The following is a 24,711-nucleotide window of genomic DNA, read 5'->3' on the forward strand; positions in this document are numbered from 1 at the left end:
TGTGACCATTAACATCTGCTAACCATGTGTATGTGACCATTAACATCTGCTAACCATGTGTATGTGACCAATAACATCTGCTAACCACGTGTCTGTGACCAATAACATTTGATTTGATTTGATGAGACGACATTCATAATCAAGTTTAATCCAGAATCCGGACCTGTTTTCTGCTCTGCTGTCAGATCTCTGGACCCCTTTTGGTTCTGATACACAGTTAGAACTGGACTCTGTCTGGTGCTGGCCTGGTTTAGAGGCAGCTGGTGCAGGCCCGTTGTCCTGCTTCATCCCTCCTCCTCCTCCTCTCTTATTAAACGACAGATCAGGTACCGAGTGCTGCTCTCTCCGACTTTGGTTCTGGAACCCTCCGGAACCAGAACTAGAACCTACTCTGATTCCCTGCTGGAAGGTTCCAGAACCAGAAGGATCCCCCTGGGTTCCGTCTCTGGGTTCTCTGTTCCGCTGGCCAGGGGCGGGGTACGTAGCAGGGCAGAACACCGATGTCTGTCCTCTGGCCTCCCTGGCTGCTTGTCTCTCATTCTGGGCCTCTCTCCACCTCTCGGACCCTCCTCCACCTCCAGGAGGGGCCTTCTCCTGTGTCTGGCCCCTTTCCTGGCCTCTGTCCTGGGCTCTCTCCTGGCCCTGCTGGCCCCCTGCTGGAGCTGGAACTGGAGCTGGGGCGGATGTGGCGATGGAGGGGTCGTGGCCAGGTTTAGGGAAATCCTTGTCGCTATCCCTCTGGAAGCGAGGTGGTCTGTCGTTCCTGTCGTTCCTGAAGTCTGATCTGTCGTTCCTGTCGTTTCTCTCCTTCCGTGGTCTGTCGTTCCTACTGTCTGACCTGTCGTTGCGGCTGTCGCTGCGTTGGGGGTACCTGCCCTGGGACTGGCTGTCGCTGCGTTGGGGGTACCTGTCCTGGGACTGGTGGTGGTCGTTAGGGGGGAACGTCATCTTACCATCATGATGCCTCTGAGAGGACTGGCTCTTTGGCTCTGGAGGAGAAACCCAGAGAAAAAGACACACACACACACACACACAGGGTGTGAACGTTTAAACATTTCAACCAAATTGGAAACACAAAATGTCGTTTTTGTTTGCTGATAGACAGGCCTAGAGCCCGGTTCTGTCTGTCTGTCTGGTGGCTGACCTGCCTATACTGATAGACCCAGTGCCCGGTTCTGTCTGTCTGGTGGCTGACCTGCCTATACTGATAGATAGACCCAGTGCCCGGTTCTGTCTGTCTGTCTGGTGGCTGACCTGCCTATACTGATAGATAGACCTAGTGCCCGGTTCTGACTGTCTGTCTGGTGTCTGACCTGCCTATACTGATAGACAGGCCTAGCGCCCGGTTCTGTCTGTCTGTCTGGTGGCTGACCTGCCTATACTGATAGACAGGCCTAGCGCCCGGTTCTGTCTGTCTGGTGTCTGACCTGCCTATACTGATAGATAGACCCAAAATACTGAATCTTAGGAGGCGATTCCTAGAGGAAGATGTATTTTCTTTCTACTAAATGTCTCCTTACTACATTTACACATACTGTATACAGATTTTTCTATTGTATTATTGACTGTATGTTTGTTTATTCCATGTGTAACTCTGTGTTGTTGTTTATGTGTAACTGTGTTGTTGTTTATGTGTAACTCTGTGTTGTTGTTTATGTGTAACTCTGTGTTGTTGTTTATGCGTAACTCTGTGTTGTTGTTTATGCGTAACTCTGTGTTGTTGTTTATGTGTAACTCTGTGTTGTTGTTTATGTGCAACTCTGTGTTGTTGTTTATGTGCAACTCTGTGTTGTTGTTTATGTGTAACTCTGTGTTGTTGTTTATGTGTAACTCTGTGTTGTTGTTTATGTGTAACTCTGTGTTGTTGTTTATGTGTAACTCTGTTGTTGTTTGTGTCAAACTGCTTTGCTTAATCTTGGCCAGGTCACAGTTGTAAATGAGAACTTGTTCTCAACTGGCCTACCCGGTTAAATAAAGGTGAAATAAAATAAATAAAATTGGCAAGTCATGGTATTTAACAAGATGTAAAGATTGGTCTGTGCGCAGGCGGCAGGCGGCAGGCAGGCTGTACGATTGTTTATCCCACAGGCAGCTCAAGATTAATTTGATGGACAGTTCTGGACGCCTCGTGACAGACGTTAGTCCCACTTCAGAAACGACCTTCCTTTACAGACAAGTAAAACACCCGTTCAGCGGGCGCTTCGACTCTTATCTCCAGAGAAGGTTTGGTGTTTAAAAAGCTGTCGTGTACCCTTACAGACAAACATACTGACGCAGAGGAGCTTTCAAGGGGATATGACTGAGGGAGATAGAACTTCACTGTCTGGGCCTAGAGGTCCTTATTAGAACCATTATTCTGCATCGTGAATGAACTATTCTGCATCGTGAATGAATTATTCTGCATCGTGAATGAACTATTCTGCATCGTGAATGAATTATTCTGCATCGTGAATGAACTATTCTGCATCGTGAATGAATTATTCTGCATCGTGAATGAACTATTCTGCATCGTGAATGAATTATTCTGCATCGTGAATGAACTATTCTGCATCGTGAATGAACTATTCTGCATCGTGAATGAATTATTCTGCATCGTGAATGAATTATTCTGCATTGTGCGTTAATAGAATCATTATTCTGCATTGTGCGTTAATAGGATGATTATTCTGCATTGTAAATTGACGAGAAATGTTCTGATTTTTTTGTATCGTTTTAACAGAAAATGATTTGTTAAAAAAAATGCAGATTAAACGTTAAGCAAAATTGTCCATTGGTCACATCCCTAACGTGTACACACACAAACATGTTCTAGATACTGTCTTTTAATTGGAGACCTGAGAAACAAATAATATCGAAACAAACGTCATTATATACCCGTATATAAACAAAGAAGGGAGAAACAAACGTCATTATATACCCGTATATAAACAAAGAAGGGAGAAACAAACGTCATTATATACCCGTATATAAACAAAGGGAGAAACAAACGTCATTATAATACCCGTATATAAACAAAGAAGGGAGAAACAAACGTCATTATAATACCCGTATATAAACAAAGAAGGGAGAAACAAACGTCATTATAATACCCGTATATAAACAAAGAAGGGAGAAACAAACGTCATTATAATACCCGTATATAAACAAAGGGAGAAACAAACGTCATTATAATACCCGTATATAAACAAAGAAGGGAGAAACAAAAGTCATTGCCAGAGTTCAGTAAAAACGACATGATCCCAAACTCTGGTTTCAAACATCTAAATACTTGAAATGAGACCAAACATCAAACAGTAACTTCCCCTCATGAAAGGCAGGAAATGAAAGCCATCCCTCTCTGTTGGCTGTGTCCATTTCCCCTCTGTGGTGAACCATATGTCAGTTTGTCCCCGTGTCTGATGTCAGAGACTTAACTAACGACACCACTGTTTAATACAGCTTAATAACCTCTGTAGAGAGACACACAGACCATCTGGCTCCTCACTATAACCACCAGAGGACTACAGCACTGTTTAATACAGCTTAATACCCTCTGTAGAGAGACACACCGACCATCTGGCTCCTCACTATAACCACCAGAGGACTACAGCACTGTTTAATACAGCTTAAACCCCTCTGTAGAGAGACACACAGACCATCTGGCTCCTCACTATAACCACCAGAGACAGGACTACGGCACCAGAGACAGGACTACGGCACCAGAGGACAGGACTACGGCACCAGAGGACAGGACTACTGCACCAGAGGACAGGACTACAGCACCAGAGGACAGGACTACAGCACCAGAGGACAGGACTACTGCACCAGAGGACAGGACTACTGCACCAGAGACAACAGCACCAGAGACAGGACTACAGCACCAGAGACTATGGCACCAGAGACAGGACTACGGCACCAGAGACAGGACTACAGCACCAGAGGACAGGACTACTGCACCAGAGACAACAGCACCAGAGACAGGACTACTGCACCAGAAACAACAGCACCAGAGACAGGACTACAGCACCAGAGACTACGGCACCAGAGACAGGACTACGGCACCAGAGACAGGACTACGGCACCAGAGACAGGACTACGGCACCAGAGACAGGACTACGGCACCAGAGACAGGACTACTGCACCAGAGACAGGACTACAGCACCAGAGACAGGACTACAGCACCAGAGACTATAACACCAGAGACAGGACTACTACACCAGAGACAGGACTACAGCACCAGAGACTATAACACCAGAGACAGGACTAGAGCACCAGAGACTATAACACCAGAGACAGGACTACAGCACCAGAGATTATAACACCAGAGACTATAACATCAGAGACTACAACATCAGACTATAACACCAGAGACAAGACTACAGCACCAGAGACAGGACTACAACACCAGAGACAGGACTACAGCACCAGAGACAGGACTACAACACCAGAGACAGGACTAGAGCACCAGAGACAGGACTAGAGCACCAGAGACTATAACACCAGAGACTATAACATCAGAGACTACAACACCAGAGACTACAACACCAGAGACTACAACACCAGAGACTACAACACCAGAGACTACAACACCAGAGACTACAACACCAGAGACTACAGCACCAGAGACTGGACTACAGCACCAGAGACTATAACACCAGAGACTACAACACCAGAGACTATAACACCAGAGACTATAACACCAGAGACTACAACACCAGAGACTACAACACCAGAGACTACAGCACCAGACTATAACACCAGAGACTACAGCACCAGACTACAACACCAGACTACAACACTAGAGCACCAGAGACTATAACACCAGAGACTACAACACCAGAGACTACAACACCAGAGACTACAACACCAGAGACTACAACACCAGAGACTACAGCACCAGAGACAGGACTACAGCACCAGAGACTATAACACCAGAGACTACAACACCAGAGACTACAACACCAGAGACTATAACACCAGAGACTATAACACCAGAGACTATAACACCAGAGACAGGACTACAGCACCAGAGACTATAACACCAGAGACTACAACACCAGAGACTATAACACCAGAGACTATAACACCAGAGACTACAACACCAGAGACTACAACACCAGAGACTACAACACCAGAGACTACAGCACCAGACTATAACACCAGAGACTACAGCACCAGACTACAACACCAGAGACAGGACTAGAGCACCAGAGACTACAACACCAGAGACTACAACACCAGAGACTACAACACCAGAGACTACAACACCAGAGACTACAACACCAGAGACTACAACACCAGAGACTACAGCACCAGAGACAGGACTACAGCACCAGAGACTATAACACCAGAGACTACAACACCAGAGACTACAACACCAGAGACTATAACACCAGACTATAACACCAGAGACTATAACACCAGAGACAGGACTACAGCACCAGAGACTATAACACCAGAAACTATAACACCAGAGACTATAACACCAGAGACAGGACTACAGGACCAGAGACAATAACACCAGAGACTATAACACCAGAGACTGTAACACCAGAGACAGGACTACAGCACCAGAGACTATAACACCAGAGACTATAACACCAGAGACTATAACACCAGAGACTACAGCACCAGACTACAGCACCAGAGACTATAACACCAGAGACTACAACACCAGAGACTATAACACCAGAGACTACAACACCAGAGACTACAACACCAGAGACTATAACACCAGAGACTACAGCACCAGACTATAACACCAGAGACTATAACACCAGAGACTATAACACCAGAGACAGGACTACAGCACCAGAGACTATAACACCAGAGACTATAACACCAGAGACTACAGCACCAGACTACAGCACCAGAGACTATAACACCAGAGACTATAACACCAGAGACTATAACACCAGAGACTACAGCACCAGAGACTATAACACCAGAGACTATAACACCAGAGACTACAGCACCAGACTATAACACCAGAGACTATAACACCAGAGACTATAACACCAGAGACTATAACACCAGAGACTATAACACCAGAGACTATAACACCAGAGACTATAACACCAGAGACTACAGCACCAGACTATAACACCAGAGACTACAGCACCAGACTATAACACCAGAAACTATAACACCAGAGACAAGACTACAGTACCAGACAGTGTGGAGCTCTGTATTAACATGTTATGACCTATTTGATTTGTTTTAGGACAGATGGATCAGAAACAAAGAGGATGAAATATTACGAAGAAACAAAAGTGTGAAAGCTAGACTTGGAGGGTGAACCCTGGTCTCCAGAGGGGAACGGTACATGTTCACGGAGCCGGGAGAGTTACCCACTCCAACACAGATTTACACCACACCATCGTTTCTTTATACAAATCTATTTCCTATAAAAAATGTACAATATTTGAAGGAATTTTGAATGACAGTTGATCTTTGATGCTGGAAAAAAAGAGTGTGAATCAGAAAGATAAACAGGAACATAGAAAATGATTATCTCCCTGTAATAGAAAATTCCCCTTTCAATAAATGTCACAAATAGGTGTAACAAACTGCTATGTGCTTTGTTAAAATGTCAGGTTGAAGCAGGCACCACAGCAGGACAAGGTAGTGGAAGGGAACGATCCCTGCTGCAACCTCTCTCACCGACCAAGGTGCATGAATTCAGGAGCAAAGTGAAGTAAAGACATTTCTTTATTGTTATTAACCAACACGTTTCAACTGTAGCCAAAAACCCTGATGAAGACTATTGGTAAAAGAAGGACAGGACCCCTAACTGTACCTTGTAGGGAGAAGACTATTGGTAAAGGACAGGACAGGACCCCTAACTGTACCTTGTAGGGAGAAGACTATTGGTAAAGGACAGGACAGGACCCCTAACTGTACCTTGTAGGGAGAAGACTATTGGTAAAGGAAGGACAGGACCCCTAACTGTACCTTGTAGGGAGAAGACTATTGGTAAAGGAAGGACAGGACCCCTAACTGTACCTTGTAGGGAGAAGACTATTGGTAAAGGAAGGACAGGACCCCTAACTGTACCTTGTAGGGAGAAGACTATTGGTAAAGGACAGGACCCCTAACTGTACCTTGTAGGGAGAAGACTATTGGTAAAGGAAGGACAGGACCCCTAACTGTACCTTGTAGGGAGAAGACTATTGGTAAAAGAAGGACAGGACCCCTAACTGTACCTTGTAGGGAGAAGACTATTGGTAAAGGAAGGACAGGACCCCTAACTGTACCTTGTAGGGAGAAGACTATTGGTAAAGGAAGGACAGGACCCCTAACTGTACCTTGTAGGGAGAAGACTATTGGTAAAGGAAGGACAGGACCCCTAACTGTACCTTGTAGGGAGAAGACTATTGGTAAAGGACAGGACAGGACCCCTAACTGTACCTTGTAGGGAGAAGACTATTGGTAAAGGACAGGACCCCTAACTGTACCTTGTAGGGAGAAGACTATTGGTAAAGGAAGGACAGGACCCCTAACTGTACCTTGTAGGGAGAAGACTATTGGTAAAAGAAGGACAGGACCCCTAACTGTACCTTGTAGGGAGAAGACTATTGGTAAAGGAAGGACAGGACCCCTAACTGTACCTTGTAGGGAGAAGACTATTGGTAAAGGAAGGACAGGACCCCTAACTGTACCTTGTAGGGAGAAGACTATTGGTAAAGGAAGGACAGGACCCCTAACTGTACCTTGTAGGGAGAAGACTATTGGTAAAAGAAGGACAGGACCCCTAACTGTACCTTGTAGGGAGAAGACTATTGGTAAAGGAAGGACAGGACCCCTAACTGTACCTTGTAGGGAGAAGACTATTGGTAAAGGAAGGACAGGACCCCTAACTGTACCTTGTAGGGAGAAGACTATTGGTAAAGGACAGGACCCCTAACTGTACCTTGTAGGGAGAAGACTATTGGTAAAGGACAGGACCCCTAACTGTACCTTGTATGGAGAAGCTCCCCATCTTGGATTCCAGGAAGTCAAACAGAGTGCTGGGTCCTGACGGTCTTCCTCCTGCTCCCTCCTCCTCATCCTCACCCCCAAACCTACTGGACCGACCCCGACCCCGGCCACGACCCCTTCCTCTGTCTGCTGCATGGAGGAAACAGACGCAGCAGAAAAGTCACATTATCAATGGGATTCTATAGTTATTACGTAGTCCATGTGTTTCAGCATCTCTTCAGGGAGGGGCTTACCTCTGGGTGGGGGGGATGGCAACAGGGCTTACCTCTGGGTGGGAGGGGGGAACAGGGCTTACCTCTGGGTGGGGGAGGGGGAACAGGGATTACCTCTGGGTGGGGGAGGGGGAACAGGGCTTACCTCTGGGTGGGGGGGATGGGAACAGGGCTTACCTCTGGGTGGGGGAGGGGGAACAGGGCTTACCTCTGGGTGGGGGGGATGGGAACAGGGCTTACCTCTAGGTGGGGGGGATGGGAACAGGGCTTACCTCTGGGTGGGGGGGATGGGAACAGGGCTTACCTCTGGGTGGGGGAGGGGGAACAGGGCTTACCTCTGGGTGGGGGAGGGGGAACAGGGCTTACCTCTGGGTGGGGGGGATGGGAACAGGGCTTACCTCTGGGTGGGGGGGATGGGAACAGGGCTTACCTCTGGGTGGGGGGGATGGGAACAGGGCTTACCTCTGGGTGGGGGGGATGGGAACAGGGCTTACCTCTGGGTGGGGGGGATGGGAACAGGGCTTACCTCTGGGTGGGGGGGATGGGAACAGGGCTTACCTCTGGGTGGGGGGGATGGGAACAGGGCTTACCTCTGGGTGGGGGGGATGGGAACAGGGCTTACCTCTGGGTGGGGGGGGTGGGAGAACAGGGCTTACCTCTGGGTGGGGGAGGGGGAACAGGGCTTACCTCTGGGTGGGGGGGATGGGAACAGGGCTTACCTCTGGGTGGGGGAGGGGGAACAGGGCTTACCTCTGGGTGGGGGGGATGGGAACAGGGCTTACCTCTGGGTGGGGGGGATGGGAACAGGGCTTACCTCTGGGTGGGGGAGGGGGAACAGGGCTTACCTCTGGGTGGGGGGGATGGGAACAGGGCTTACCTCTGGGTGGGGGGGGGGGGGGGGCTTACCTCTGGGTGGGGGAGGGGAGAACGGGGCTTACCTCTGGGTGGGAGGGTGGGGGGAGGGGGGCTTACCTCTGGGTGGGAGGGTGGGGGGAGGGGGGCTTACCTCTGGGTGGGAGGGTGGGGGGAGGGGGGCTTACCTCTGGGTGGGAGGGTGGGGGGAGGGGGGCTTACCTCTGGGTGTGGGGGGTGGGGGGAGGGGGGCTTACCTCTGGGTGTGGGGGGTGGGGGGAGGGGGGCTTACCTCTGGGTGTGGGGGGTGGGGGGAGGTGGGCTTACCTCTGGGTGTGGGGGGAGGTGGGCTTACCTCTGGGTGTGGGGGGAGGGGGGCTTACCTCTGGGTGTGGGGGGAGGGGGGCTTACCTCTGGGTGTGGGGGGAGGGGGGCTTACCTCTGGGTGTGGGGGGAGGGGGGCTTACCTCTGGGTGTGGGGGGAGGGGGGCTTACCTCTGGGTGTGGGGGGAGGGGGGCTTACCTCTGGGTGTGGGGGGTGGGGGGCTTACCTCTGGGTGTGGGGGGTGGGGGGCTTACCTCTGGGTGTGGGGGGTGGGGGGCTTACCTCTGGGTGTGGGGGGTGGGGGGCTTACCTCTGGGTGTGGGGGGTGGGGGGCTTACCTCTGGGTGTGGGGGGTGGGGGGCTTACCTCTGGGTGTGGGGGGTGGGGGGCTTACCTCTGGGTGTGGGGGGTGGGGGGCTTACCTCTGGGTGTGGGGGGTGGGGGGCTTACCTCTGGGTGTGGGGGGCTTACCTCTGGGTGTGGGGGGCTTACCTCTGGGTGTGGGGGGCTTACCTCTGGGTGTGGGGGGCTTACCTCTGGGTGTGGGGGGCTTACCTCTGGGTGTGGGGGGCTTACCTCTGGGTGTGGGGGGCTTACCTCTGGGTGTGGGGGGCTTACCTCTGGGTGTGGGGGGCTTACCTCTGGGTGTGGGGGGCTTACCTCTGGGTGTGGGGGGCTTACCTCTGGGTGTGGGGGGCTTACCTCTGGGTGTGGGGGGCTTACCTCTGGGTGTGGGGGGCTTACCTCTGGGTGTGGGGGGCTTACCTCTGGGTGTGGGGGGCTTACCTCTGGGTGTGGGGGGCTTACCTCTGGGTGTGGGGGGCTTACCTCTGGGTGTGGGGGGCTTACCTCTGGGTGTGGGGGGCTTACCTCTGGGTGTGGGGGGCTTACCTCTGGGTGTGGGGGGCTTACCTCTGGGTGTGGGGGGCTTACCTCTGGGTGTGGGGGGCTTACCTCTGGGTGTGGGGGGCTTACCTCTGGGTGTGGGGGGCTTACCTCTGGGTGTGGGGGGCTTACCTCTGGGTGTGGGGGGCTTACCTCTGGGTGTGGGGGGCTTACCTCTGGGTGTGGGGGGCTTACCTCTGGGTGTGGGGGGCTTACCTCTGGGTGTGGGGGGCTTACCTCTGGGTGTGGGGGGCTTACCTCTGGGTGTGGGGGGCTTACCTCTGGGTGTGGGGGGCTTACCTCTGGGTGTGGGGGGCTTACCTCTGGGTGTGGGGGGCTTACCTCTGGGTGTGGGGGGCTTACCTCTGGGTGTGGGGGGCTTACCTCTGGGTGTGGGGGGCTTACCTCTGGGTGTGGGGGGCTTACCTCTGGGTGTGGGGGGCTTACCTCTGGGTGTGGGGGGCTTACCTCTGGGTGTGGGGGGCTTACCTCTGGGTGTGGGGGGCTTACCTCTGGGTGTGGGGGGCTTACCTCTGGGTGTGGGGGGCTTACCTCTGGGTGTGGGGGGCTTACCTCTGGGTGTGGGGGGCTTACCTCTGGGTGTGGGGGGCTTACCTCTGGGTGTGGGGGGCTTACCTCTGGGTGTGGGGGGCTTACCTCTGGGTGTGGGGGGCTTACCTCTGGGTGTGGGGGGCTTACCTCTGGGTGTGGGGGGCTTACCTCTGGGTGTGGGGGGCTTACCTCTGGGTGTGGGGGGCTTACCTCTGGGTGTGGGGGGCTTACCTCTGGGTGTGGGGGGCTTACCTCTGGGTGTGGGGGGTGGGGGGCTTACCTCTGGGTGTGGGGGGTGGGGGGCTTACCTCTGGGTGTGGGGGTGGGGGGCTTACCTCTGGGTGTGGGGGGGTGGGGGGCTTACCTCTGGGTGTGGGGGGCTTACCTCTGGGTGTGGGGGGTGGGGGGCTTACCTCTGGGTGTGGGGGGTGGGGGGCTTACCTCTGGGTGTGGGGGGTGGGGGGCTTACCTCTGGGTGTGGGTGTGGGGGGTGGGGGGCTTACCTCTGGGTGTGGGGGGTGGGGGGAGGGGGGCTTACCTCTGGGTGTGGGGGGAGGGGGGAGGGGGGCTTACCTCTGGGTGTGGGGGGGAGGAGGGCTTACCTCTGGGTGTGTGGGAGGGGGGAGGGGGGCTTACCTCTGGGTGTGGGGGGAGGGGGGCTTACCTCTGGGTGTGGGGGGAGGGGGGCTTACCTCTGGGTGAGGGTGGGGGGGGGGCTTACCTCTGGGTGTGGGGGGAGGAGGGGCTTACCTCTGGGTGTGGGGGGAGGAGGGCTTACCTCTGGGTGTGGGGGGAGGAGGGCTTACCTCTGGGTGTGGGGGGAGGAGGGCTTACCTCTGGGTGTGTGGGGAGGGGGGCTTACCTCTGGGTGTGTGGGAGGGGGGAGGGGGGCTTACCTCTGGGTGTGTGGGAGGGGGGAGGGGGGCTTACCTCTGGGTGTGTGGGAGGGGGGAGGGGGGCTTACCTCTGGGTGTGTGGGAGGGGGGAGGGGGGCTTACCTCTGGGTGTGTGGGAGGGGGGAGGGGGGCTTACCTCTGGGTGTGTGGGAGGGGGGAGGGGGGCTTACCTCTGGGTGTGTGGGAGGGGGGAACAGGGCTTACCTCTGGGTGTGTGGGAGGGGGGAACAGGGCTTACCTCTGGGTGGGAGGGGGGAACAGGGCTTACCTCTGGGGGGGGGTCTGCTGGGTTCCTCGGGGGGTGGGGGGGGTTTGAAGGTCCCCGTCAGTAGACTGTTGAGAGCCACCTCCATGTTGTTGTTGTTGTCCATCAGGGCCTGACGAGCATCCTCCTTATCAAACCCCATCTCCATAATGTCCCTGAGGGCCCGCTCATCCACCTAGAGGGGGGGGGGGGGGGGGGGGGGATGGGATGGAGGGAGGGAGGGATGGGAGGGGGGATGGGAGGGGGGGATGGATGGGATGGAGGGAGGGAGGGATGGGAGGGGGGATGGGAGGGGGGGATGGAGGGAGGGATGGGAGGGGGGGATGGAGGGAGGGATGGAGGGAGGGATGGGAGGGGGGGTGGGAGGGGGGATGGGAGGGGGGGATGGGAGGGGGGGATGGAGGGATGGGATGGAGGGAGGGATGGGAGGGGGGATGGGAGGGGGGGATGGAGGGAGGGATGGGAGGGGGGGATGGAGGGAGGGATGGGAGGGGGGGTGGGAGGGGGGGATGGAGGGATGGGAGGGGGGAAGGAGGATGGAGAGATGGGAAGGAGGGATGAGGGGATGGGATGGAGGGAGGGATGGGAGGGGGGGATGGAGGGAGGGATGGGAGGGGGGATGGAGGGAGGGATGGGAGGATGGGAGGGGGGGATGGAGAAATGGGAGAGGGGAAGGAGGGATGGAGAGATGGGATGAGGGAGGATGGAGGGATGGGAGGGGGGATGAGGGAGGATGGAGGGATGGGAGGGAGGATGGAGGATGGGGGATGGGATGGAGGATGGAGGGATGAGAGGGAGGATGGAGGGATGGGAGGGAGGATGGAGGGATGGGATGAGGGAGGATGGAGGGATGGGATGAGGGGGGAGGATAGTAGCAGAGATAAATAATGAATAATTTATTTCACTTTTGTATATTATCTACTTCACTTGCTTTGGCAACGTTAACATATGTTTCCCATGACAATAAAGCCCCTTGAATTGAATTGAGAAGTGCATCACCTCTCCTAAATTCCAAAATAACAAAGACACTTCAAATGTCATATTATGTCTATATACAGTGTTGTAACAATGTGCTCTGGTCTTCATTAACCCCTCCCCCCCCTCCATTTGAACTCCCCTCTCTCTCTCTGGTCTTCATTAACCCCCCCCCCCCCCCCCCATTTGAACTTCCCTCTCTCTGGTCATCATTAACCCCCCCCCCCATTTGAACTTCCCTCTCTCTCTGGTCATCATTAACCCCACCCCCCCCCCATTTGAACTTCCCTCTCTCTCTGGTCATCCTTAACCCCCCCATTTGAACTCCCCTCTCTCTCTGGTCTTCATTAACCCTATAAAAATACATCCACAGTTGATCATCACTTCTGCTGTAGTCTGCTCCAGACCAGAGAGAGAGAGGGAAGTTCAAATGGGGGGGGGGGGGGATAATGAAGACCAGAGAGAGAGAGGGGGGAGTTCAAATAGGGGGGGGTTAATGAAGCTGTAGTCTGCTCCAGATTAACAGCCTTTCTATTCTATTGAGACTCCTCAGATTATCTCCTTAATCTGTTACCCTCCCCCCTCCACCTCTCCTGTCCCCACCCTCCTCCCCCCTCCTCTCCCCTCCCTCCCCCCTCCATCTATCCTCCCCCCTCCATCTATCCTCCCCCCTCCATCTATCCCCCCTCCTCCAAATCAGAGACATTTTTACTGCAAACCAGGAACCTAGATTAAACAAATGAATTAAATTGACTTGTTGTTGTTGTGACGGGTAGACAGGTCAAGCCCAAAACCAGAGAGCCAAGGCATATTTTCCCAGAATTATTCTCCTGACCACAAAGACCTCAAACATCTTCAATTAAAACTGAAAGGAGCGAGGGGGGGGGGCTTTTAGACAGAGGGGTAGAGACCCACCCGCCTATACAGAGCTAAGGGAAACACTGGGTCAAAAGGTCAAAGCCCTCACCAGCTCGCGGTAATTTCCTAGTTCCCGGTAGTTTGGTTGTTCCCGGTAACTCCCGAGCTCTCTGTAGTTTCCTTCTGGTCGGCTGGACTCCTCTGTCCTCTCCGTCCTCTCCTCTCGTCTCTGCCGGTACGAGTCCCTGTCTCCTCGGTCTCCTCGTCGGTAGCTGTCCCGGCTGCCTGGATTACCGAGGTTTCCCCCGGCATTGCCTCCGCCGCCAAACGTCCGAGTTCCCTTCAGAAGAGGTCAAGAGATTGGTTTCCCCGGCAGACAGAAAAAGTCTCTTCCTGGACTATGGTGAATCTAGACCTAATCTGTGTCTGGGAAACTGGTCCTTAATACACAACCAGCCAGTAGAAACAGTACCAACTCACAAAGTGGGACACGGACAGAGTCTAACAGACACAGTGGGACACGGACAGAGTCTAACAGACACAGTGGGACACGGACAGAGTCTAACAGACACAGTGGGACACGGACAGAGTCTAACAGACACAGTGGGACACGGACAGAGTCTAACAGACACAGTGGGACACGGACAGAGTCTAACAGACACAGTGGGACACGGACAGAGTCTAACAGACACAGTGGGACACGGACAGAGTCTAACAGACACAGTGGGACACGGACAGAGTCTAACAGACACAGTGGGACACGGACAGAGTCTAACAGACACAGTGGGACACGGACAGAGTCTAACAGACACAGTGGGACACGGACAGAGTCTAACAGACACAGTGGGACACGGACAGAGTCTAACAGACACAGTGGGACACGGACAGAGTCTAACAGACACAGTGGGACACGGACAGAGTCTAACAGACACAGTGGGACACGGACAGAGTCTAACAGACACAGTGGGACACGGACAGAGTCTAACAGACACAGTGGGACACGGACAGAGTCTAACAGACACAGTGGGACACGGACAGAGTCTAACAGACACAGTGGGACACGGACAGAGTCTACAGACACAGTGGACACGGACAGAGTCTAACAGACACAGTGGGACACGGACAGAGTCTAACAGACACAGTGGGACACGGACAGAGTCTAACAGACACAGTGGGACACGGACAGAGTCTAACAGACACAGTGGGACACGGACAGAGTCTAACAGACACAGTGGGGACACGGACAGAGTCTAACAGACACAGTGGGACACGGACAGAGTCTAACAGACACAGTGGGACACGGACAGAGTCTAACAGACACAGTGGGACACGGACAGAGTCTAACAGACACAGTGGGACACGGACAGAGTCTAACAGACACAGTGGGACACGGACAGAGTCTAACAGACACAGTGGGACACGGACAGAGTCTAACAGACACAGTGGGACACGGACAGAGTCTAACAGACACAGTGGGACACGGACAGAGTCTAACAGACATGTGTGATCCAGTTACTGTAGCTAAGACAACAGGGATAAAACCACACACACCTCTTTGTTCTTGGCGACCTCGGCGATGGCTGCTAGCCTCTGCTTCTCAAACTCTTCGTTCTCGTCAGCTGTTTTCACCACACTGGTGCTGACCAGAGTCTTCCTGGTGTCCAGCTCTCTGGAGTCCACTTCCTCATTCCTTACACACTTCTGAGGAGCCCAGAGAGAATCAGTCTGATTGGTTAGTCAACAGAGAGAGAATCAGTCTGATTGGTTAGTCAACGGAGAGAGAATCAGTCTGATTGGTTAGTCAACGGAGAGAGAATCAGTCTGATTGGTTAGTCAACAAAGAGAGAATCAGTCTGATTGGTTAGTCAACGGAGAGAGAATCAGTCTGATTGGTTAGTCAACAAAGAGAGAATCAGTCTGATTGGTTAGTCAACAGAGAGAGAATCAGTCTGATTGGTTAGTCAACGGAGAGAGAATCAGTCTGATTGGTTAGGCAACAGAGAGAGAATCAGTCTGATTGGTTAGTCAACAGAGAGAGAATCAGTCTGATTGGTTAGTCAACAGAGAGAGAATCAGTCTGATTGGTTAGGCAACAGAGAGAGAATCAGTCTGATTGGTTAGTCAACAGAGAGAGAATCAGTCTGATTGGTTAGTCAACGGAGAGAGAATCACTCTGATTGGTTAGTCAACAGAGAGAGAATCAGTCTGATTGGTTAGTCAACGGAGAGAAAATCAGTCTGATTGGTTAGTCAACAAAGAGAGAATCAGTCTGATTGGTTAGTCAACAGAGAGAGAATCAGTCTGATTGGTTAGGCAACAGAGAGAGAATCAGTCTGATTGGTTAGTCAACAGAGAGAGAATCAGTCTGATTGGTTAGTCAACGGAGAGAGAATCAGTCTGATTGGTTAGTCAACAGAGAGAGAATCAGTCTGATTGGTTAGTCAACAGAGAGAGAATCAGTCTGATTGGTTAGTCAACAGAGAGAGAATCAGTCTGATTGGTTAGTCAACAGAGAGAGAATCAGTCTGATTGGTTAGTCAACAGAGAGAGAATCAGTCTGATTGGTTAGTCAACGGAGAGAGAATCAGTCTGATTGGTTAGTCAACAGAGAGAGAATCAGTCTGATTGGTTAGTCAACAGAGAGAGAATCAGTCTGATTGGTTAGTCAACAGAGAGAGAATCAGTCTGATTGGTTAGTCAACAGAGAGAGAATCAGTCTGATTGGTTAGTCAACAGAGAGAGAATCACTCTGATTGGTTAGTCAACAGAGAGAGAATCAGTCTGATTGGTTAGGCAACAGAGAGAGAATCACTCTGATTGGTTAGTCAACGGAGAGAGAATCAGTCTGATTGGTTAGTCAACAAAGAGAGAATCAGTCTGATTGGTTAGTCAACGGAGAGAGAATCAGTCTGATTGGTTAGTCAACAAAGAGAGAATCAGTCTGATTGGTTAGTCAACAGAGAGAGAATCAGTCTGATTGGTTAGTCAACGGAGAGAGAATCAGTCTGATTGGTTAGTCAACGGAGAGAGAATCAGTCTGATTGGTTAGGCAACAGAGAGAGAATCAGTCTGATTGGTTAGTCAACAGAGAGAGAATCAGTCTGATTGGTTAGTCAACAGAGAGAGAATCAGTCTGATTGGTTAGGCAACAGAGAGAGAATCAGTCTGATTGGTTAGTCAACAGAGAGGGAATCAGTCTGATTGGTTAGTCAACGGAGAGAGAATCAGTCTGATTGGTTAGTCAACAGAGAGAGAATCACTCTGATTGGTTAGTCAACAGAGAGAGAATCAGTCTGATTGGTTAGGCAACAGAGAGAGAATCACTCTGATTGGTTAGTAAACGGAGAGAGAATCAGTCTGATTGGTTAGTCAACAGAGAGAGAATCAGTCTGATTGGTTAGTCAACGGAGAGAGAATCACTCCGATTGGTTAGTCAACAGAGAGAGAATCAGTCTGATTGGTTAGTCAACGGAGAGAGAATCAGTCTGATTGGATAGGCAACAGAGAGAGAATCAGTCTGATTGGTTAGTCAACGGAGAGAGAATCAGTCTGATTGGTTAGTCAACAGAGAGAGAATCAGTCTGATTGGTTAGTCAACGGAGAGAGAATCACTCTGATTGGTTAGTCAACAGAGAGAGAATCAGTCTGATTGGTTAGTCAACGGAGAGAGAATCAGTCTGATTGGTTAGTCAACAGAGAGAGAATCAGTCTGATTGGTTAGTCAACGGAGAGAGAATCAGTCTGATTGGTTAGTCAACAGAGAGAGAATCAGTCTGATTGGTTAGTCAACGGAGAGAGAATCACTCTGATTGGTTAGTCAACAGAGAGAGAATCAGTCTGATTGGTTAGTCAACGGAGAGAAAATCAGTCTGATTGGTTAGTCAACAAAGAGAGAATCAGTCTGATTGGTTAGTCAACAGAGAGAGAATCAGTCTGATTGGTTAGGCAACAGAGAGAGAATCAGTCTGATTGGTTAGTCAACAGAGAGAGAATCAGTCTGATTGGTTAGTCAACGGAGAGAGAATCAGTCTGATTGGTTAGTCAACAGAGAGAGAATCAGTCTGATTGGTTAGTCAACAGAGAGAGAATCAGTCTGATTGGTTAGGCAACAGAGAGAGAATCAGTCTGATTGGTTAGTCAACAGAGAGAGAATCAGTCTGATTGGTTAGTCAACAGAGAGAGAATCACTCTGATTGGTTAGTCAACAGAGAGAGAATCAGTCTGATTGGTTAGGCAACAGAGAGAGAATCAGTCTGATTGGTTAGTCAACAGAGAGAGAATCAGTCTGATTGGTTAGTCAACAGAGAGAGAATCAGTCTGATTGGTTAGTCAACGGAGAGAGAATCACTCTGATTGGTTAGTCAACAGAGAGAGAATCCGTCTGATTGGTTAGTCAACGGAGAGAGAATCAGTCTGATTGGTTAGGCAACAGAGAGAGAATCACTCTGATTGGTTAGTCAACGGAGAGAGAATCAGTCTGATTGGTTAGTCAACAGAGAGAGAATCAGTCTGATTGGTTAGTCAACGGAGAGAGAATCACTCTGATTGGTTAGTCAACAGAGAGAGAATCAGTCTGATTGGTTAGTCAACGGAGAGAGAATCAGTCTGATTGGTTAGTCAACAGAGAGAGAATCAGTCTGATTGGTTAGTCAACGGAGAGAGAATCAGTCTGATTGGTTAGTCAACAAAGAGAGAATCAGTCTGATTGGTTAGTCAACAGAGAGAGAATCAGTCTGATTGGTTAGTCAACGGAGAGAGAATCAGTCTGATTGGTTAGTCAACAGAGAGAGAATCAGTCTGATTGGTTAGTCAACAGAGAGAGAATCAGTCTGATTGGTTAGTCAACAGAGAGCGAATCAGTCTGATTGGTTAGTCAACAGAGATAGAATCTGTCTGATTGGCTGTGTGTGGAACTAGTTAAATATTGGCAGGTCATACCTGTCCGAAGGGCACAAAGGGAGGGGCTCCACCTTCTCTTCCGATGTTACTCCTGCTGTGTTTGGCCAAGCTCTGGAGGTCAAAGGGGAGAAGAGGGGAATTTAGCCCGTTAGTACATATATTTATACATTCTTAATTCCATTCCTATAATTAGACTTGTGTGTATTAGGTAAATGTTGTGTAATTAGATGTGAAATTAGCTGTGTGTGTATTGGGTACATGTGTGTGTATATGTTGTGTAATTAGATGTGTGTGTATATGTTGTGTAATTAGATGTGTGTGTATATGTTGTGTAATTAGGTGTGTGTGTATATGTTGTGTAATCAGATGTGTGTGTATATGTTGTGTAATTAGATGTGTGTGTATATGTTGTGTAATTAGATGTGTGTGTATATGTTGTGTAATTAGATGTGTGTGTATATGTTGTGTAATTAGATGTGTGTGTATATGTTGTGTAATTAGATGTGTGTGTATATGTTGTGTAATTAGATGTGTGTGTATATGTTGTGTAATTAGATGTGTGTGTATATGTTGTGTAATTAGATGTGTGTGTATATGTTGTGTAATTAGATGTGTGTGTATATGTTGTGTAATTAGATGTGTGTGTATATGTTGTGTAATTAGATGTGTGTGTATATGTTGTGTAATTAGATGTGTGTGTATATGTTGTGTAATTAGATGTGTATATGTTGTGTAATTAGATGTGTATATGTTGTGTAATTAGATGTGTGTGTATATGTTGTGTAATTAGATGTGTGTGTATATGTTGTGTAATTAGATGCGTGTGTATATGTTGTGTAATTAGATGTGTGTGTATATGTTGTGTAATTAGATGTGTGTGTATATGTTGTGTAATTAGATGTGTGTGTATATGTTGTGTAATTAGATGTGTGTGTATATGTTGTGTAATTAGATGTGTGTGTATATGTTGTGTAATTAGATGTGTGTGTATATGTTGTGTAATTAGATGTGTGTGTATATGTTGTGTAATTAGATGTGTGTGTATATGTTGTGTAATTAGATGTGTGTGTATATGTTGTGTAATTAGATGTGTATATGTTGTGTAATTAGATGTGTATATGTTGTGTAATTAGATGTGTATATGTTGTGTAATTAGATGTGTGTGTATATGTTGTGTAATTAGATGTGTGTGTATATGTTGTGTAATTAGATGTGTGTGTATATGTTGTGTAATTAGATGTGTGTATATATGTTGTGTAATTAGATGTGTGTATATATGTTGTGTAATTAGATGTGTGTGTATATGTTGTGTAATTAGATGTGTGTGTATATGTTGTGTAATTAGATGTGTGTGTATATGTTGTGTAATTAGATGTGTGTGTATATGTTGTGTAATTAGATGTGTGTATATATGTTGTGTAATTAGATGTGTGTGTATATGTTGTGCAATTAGATGTGTGTGTATATGTTGTGTAATTAGATGTGTGTGTATATGTTGTGTAATTAGATGTGTGTGTATATGTTGTGTAATTAGATGTGTGTATATATGTTGTGTAATTAGATGTGTGTGTATATGTTGTGTAATTAGATGTGTGTGTATATGTTGTGTAATTAGATGTGTGTGTATATGTTGTGTAATTAGATGTGTGTGTATATGTTGTGTAATTAGATGTGTGTGTATATGTTGTGTAATTAGATGTGTGTGTATATGTTGTGTAATTAGATGTGTATATGTTGTGTAATTAGATGTGTGTGTATATGTTGTGTAATTAGATGTGTGTATATATGTTGTGTAATTAGATGTGTGTGTATATGTTGTGTAATTAGATGTGTGTGTATATGTTGTGTAATTAGATGTGTGTGTATATGTTGTGTAATTAGATGTGTGTGTATATGTTGTGTAATTAGATGTGTGTGTATATGTTGTGTAATTAGATGTGTATATGTTGTGTAATTAGATGTGTATATGTTGTGTAATTAGATGTGTGTGTATATGTTGTGTAATTAGATGTGTGTGTATATGTTGTGTAATTAGATGTGTGTGTATATGTTGTGTAATTAGATGTGTGTGTATATGTTGTGTAATTAGATGTGTATATGTTGTGTAATTCAGTACGCCCTTTAGTACGCCCTTTAGTATGCCCTTTAGTATGCCCTTTAGTATGCCCTTTAGTATGCCCTTTAGTGCGCCCTTTAGTATGCCCTTTAGTATGCCCTTTAGTATGCCCTTTAGTGCGCCCTTTAGTACGCCCTTTAGTACGCCCTTTAGTACGCCCTTTAGTACGCCCTTTAGTACGCCCTTTAGTACGCCCTTTAGTACGCCCTTTAGTACGCCCTTTAGTACGCCCTTTAGTACGCCCTTTAGTACGCCCTTTAGTACGCCCTTTAGTACGCCCTTTAGTACGCCCTTTAGTACGCCCTTTAGTACGCCCTTTAGTACGCCCTTTAGTACGCCCTTTAGAACGCCCTTTAGTACGCCCTTTAGTACGCCCTTTAGTACGCCCTTTAGTACGCCCTTTAGTACGCCCTTTAGTACGCCCTTTAGTACGCCCTTTAGTACGCCCTTTAGTACGCCCTTTAGTACGCCCTTTAGTACGCCCTTTAGTACGCCCTTTAGTACGCCCTTTAGTACGCCCTTTAGTACGCCCTTTAGTACGCCCTTTAGTATGCCCTTTAGTACGCCCTTTAGTACGCCCTTTAGTACGCCCTTTAGTATGCCCTTTAGAGCACCCTTTAGTATGCCCTTTAGTACGCCCTTTAGTACGCCCTTTAGTACGCCCTTTAGTACGCCCTTTAGTACGCCCTTTAGTACGCCCTTTAGTACGCCCTTTAGTACGCCCTTTAGTACGCCCTTTAGTACGCCCTTTAGTACGCCCTTTAGTACGCCCTTTAGTACGCCCTTTAGTACGCCCTTTAGTACGCCCTTTAGTACGCCCTTTAGTACGCCCTTTAGTACGCCCTTTAGTACGCCCTTTAGTACGCCCTTTAGTACGCCCTTTAGTACGCCCTTTAGTAAGCCCTTTAGTATGCCCTTTAGTATGCCCTTTAGTATGCCCTTTAGTATGCCCTTTAGAGCGCCCTTTAGTATGCCCTTTAGTATGCCCTTTAGAACGCCCTTTAGTATGCCCTTTAGTATGCCCTTTAGTATGCCCTTTAGTATGCCCTTTAGTACGCCCTTTAGTATGCCCTTTAGTATGCCCTTTAGTAAGCCCTTTAGTAAGCCCTTTAGTATGCCCTTTAGTATGCCCTTTAGTACGCCCTTTAGTACGCCCTTTAGTAAGCCCTTTAGTATGCCCTTTAGTATGCCCTTTAGTAAGCCCTTTAGTACGCCCTTTAGTAAGCCCTTTAGTATGCCCTTTAGTATGCCCTTTAGTACGCCCTTTAGTACGCCCTTTAGTATGCCCTTTAGAGCGCCCTTTAGTATGCCCTTTAGTATGCCCTTTAGTATGCCCTTTAGGACATCCTTTTTCATGGTCCGTTGAACCAGACAGGACGAACAGCTGTCCAGTAACAGCGTAATAAACTACCATTTGAGGTGACGGCTCTCTATTCCCTATAAAGTATAAAGAGTCTAGTGCACTACTTCTGAAGTGCATGCCCTACGTAGGGAATAGGGTACTGTTTGGAACACACTCACAGAGACAGTCTGCTGTAAAAAGAAGGGTAAAAAAACGCCTCCTCTTCCTCACCCTTTGCAGTTCCCATTTCTCCATCATGTGATCGACCTCCCCTCCGAGGACGGAGATCTTGGAGTCGTCCAGAAGCAGAATGCCATTCTTCACCTGGACCGTACCAAGGACCTTCACCTTGGTTCCTGGAGGGGTGTTCAGGCTATAAAATGTAATAAAACACAGGGGGGGGTGAATTAGGGAGGCCAGAGGACAGCTCCATAGAGAACCCATTTTGTATTATATGGAGAGCTCTAAGGAGATCAAATCAATTAAGCGGTTAAGGAAGCTTAAACCAATGCCAAAACAAACAAACAAGGAGATTGATTATAATAGGTTTACATGGAATATGTTTACAGTTGCATTTAATACAGATTGGCTACAGCAATGGAATGGAAGGGCAGGTCATATGTTAACCTAATATTGGATAGGACAAAAAATAAACACAGGAGATGGATAAACAATAGATTTCTATCTCTGTAACAACGTCACAAACAACAGACAGAACAAACAGTTGTATTGATATGAAAGCAGTTTTTTTTGGGGGGGGGGGCCCCAGCTTTAATTAGAAAAGAAAAACACAAATCATCACGATTCATTTTCCCTCCTAAAACTCTTCATCCAGCCAGCTATGCCTGTGATGGCTACTGTCCAACGGGGCGAGCCATGCCAAAAGAACAGCTTAGCTTACGTTACCCACAAACCTCTCCCCCTCTCTGTCCTGTCCGACCACTCTTCTGAATGACCCGCTGTGTTGCAGTAGGATGGTGAGACGAGCGGGACGAGGGATTGTGTCCTAAAATAGCACCCTATCGAAACACAGTTGTGTCATTTTGAAAAGTGGTCTGGATAGGGCACGGCCTGTGGTCAAAAGTAGTGCACTATATAGGGAATAGGGGGCCAAATTGGGACACACCCTAGGAATAATCCCATCCCCGGTTCAGGCCGTTCTCATTTTAAATTAACAGCCCTGTTCTGATCACCACCAGCTCTGAGCCCCCGGCCCCGCGTCCCAAACGTGATCCTATTCCCTATGTAGTGCACTACTTTTGACCAAGGGCCCATAGGGAATAAGGTGCCATTTGGAATTCAGTCCCTAGTCCTCTCATTAAAAAAACACAGGGACTTAGAGGGATGTCCAGCTGCTGATGCAGCAATTAGGGATTTCACTTCCAACCCAACGGCCCAGTAGGTCTCAAACGGCAGCCTATCCACCTATATAGGGCATCATGTTTGACAAGAGCCCCCCCCCAATAGGGCAAATAGTAGTGCACTACATAGGGAATAGGTTGCCATTTGGGACAACTTGGTGCTAGCTGGAGCAGGGTCCTCTCTCAGGGTACTGCCTCATAATGACACTGTGGAACGGAGCTGTAAGCCGTTACAAACTAACCTCTCTCCCTCTCCCTCCCTCCCTCCCTCTCTCTCACTCTCCCCCTCTCTCTCACTCTCCCCCTCCCCCTCTCTCTCCCCCTCCCTCTCTCTCTCCCCCTCTCTCTCTCTCCCCCTCTCTCTCTCTCTCCCCCTCTCTCTCTCTCTCCCCCTCTCTCTCTCTCTCCCCCTCTCTCTCTCTCTCTCTCTCTCTCCCTCTCTCCCTCTCTCCCTCTCTCCCTCTCTCCCTCTCTCTCTCTCTCTCCCTCTCTCTCTCTCTCTCCCCTCTCTCCCTCTCTCCCTCTCTTTCTCCCTCTCTCCACTATCAGAGCTAGCTGATATCAACAGAACAGACACTAGTTAGTGTTGTCATTATAAAAGGGTTGTACTGTTCTCTCCTCATGGATAGATTCTGGGCAAGCTCTCCTCTCCGTCCCAAATGGGACCCTATTCCCTTTGTAGTGCACTGCATTTTTTGGGACCAGAGTCCATAGATAATAGGGAACCGTGTGGGACACAGCGCTCCTCTCCAGCCACTCCACCTGTAAGGGCTGGCTGGTAGCCACGGCAGCCGTCGCCGCGGACGCTGCTTGGATGGAGTTGTAATTAAGGAAACGGATTGGTAGCGGATCAGCCACTGACGAGTGGAAATTGAGAAGGAGGAGAAGAAAGCGAGAGAGATGGAGACCGGGGGAGGGAGGGAGGGAGGGAGGGAGGGAGGGAGGGAGGGAGGGAGGGAGGGAGGGAGGGAGGGAGGGAGGGAGGGAGGGAGGGAGGGAGGGAGGGAGACTGAGGAAGTTCAGAAAGTCACCAACATCTCTGTCTGTGCTTCCATTCCAAAAGTAAGACGAGTATTTTGGTTGAAAATTAGGATCTAGCTACGATACTGACTGATTGGTAGACAGGAGTGAAGCAGCATCAGTCTATATAGTCAACAGGAGGTGATGTGTAGACAGGAGTGAAGCAGCATCAGTCTATATAGTCAACAGGAGGT

At 49.2% G+C, this 24,711-nt stretch overlaps 1 protein-coding gene across 8 annotated transcripts in view; it reads right to left on the reverse strand.

Moving 5' to 3' along the window:
• The window catches only part of tdrd3 (tudor domain containing 3), a 44,043-nt gene that overhangs the window by 11,870 nt on the left and 7,462 nt on the right, over positions 1 to 24,711 (reverse strand). For all 8 annotated transcript variants that reach the window (XM_055908005.1, XM_055908004.1, XM_055908003.1 and 5 more), the window contains 7 exons: positions 22,368 to 22,509; positions 18,718 to 18,789; positions 15,331 to 15,480; positions 13,889 to 14,119; positions 11,950 to 12,121; positions 7,939 to 8,088; positions 164 to 989 (listed from right to left, as the gene is read on the reverse strand). In XM_055908005.1, the coding sequence (XP_055763980.1) occupies positions 164 to 989; positions 7,939 to 8,088; positions 11,950 to 12,121; positions 13,889 to 14,119; positions 15,331 to 15,480; positions 18,718 to 18,789; positions 22,368 to 22,509 (1,743 nt within the window). The remainder of the gene's footprint in view (positions 1 to 163; positions 990 to 7,938; positions 8,089 to 11,949; positions 12,122 to 13,888; positions 14,120 to 15,330; positions 15,481 to 18,717; positions 18,790 to 22,367; positions 22,510 to 24,711) is intronic.

Source organism: Salvelinus fontinalis, chromosome 41, assembly GCF_029448725.1.
Source record: "Salvelinus fontinalis isolate EN_2023a chromosome 41, ASM2944872v1, whole genome shotgun sequence".
NCBI classification, from domain to species: domain Eukaryota; kingdom Metazoa; phylum Chordata; class Actinopteri; order Salmoniformes; family Salmonidae; genus Salvelinus; species Salvelinus fontinalis.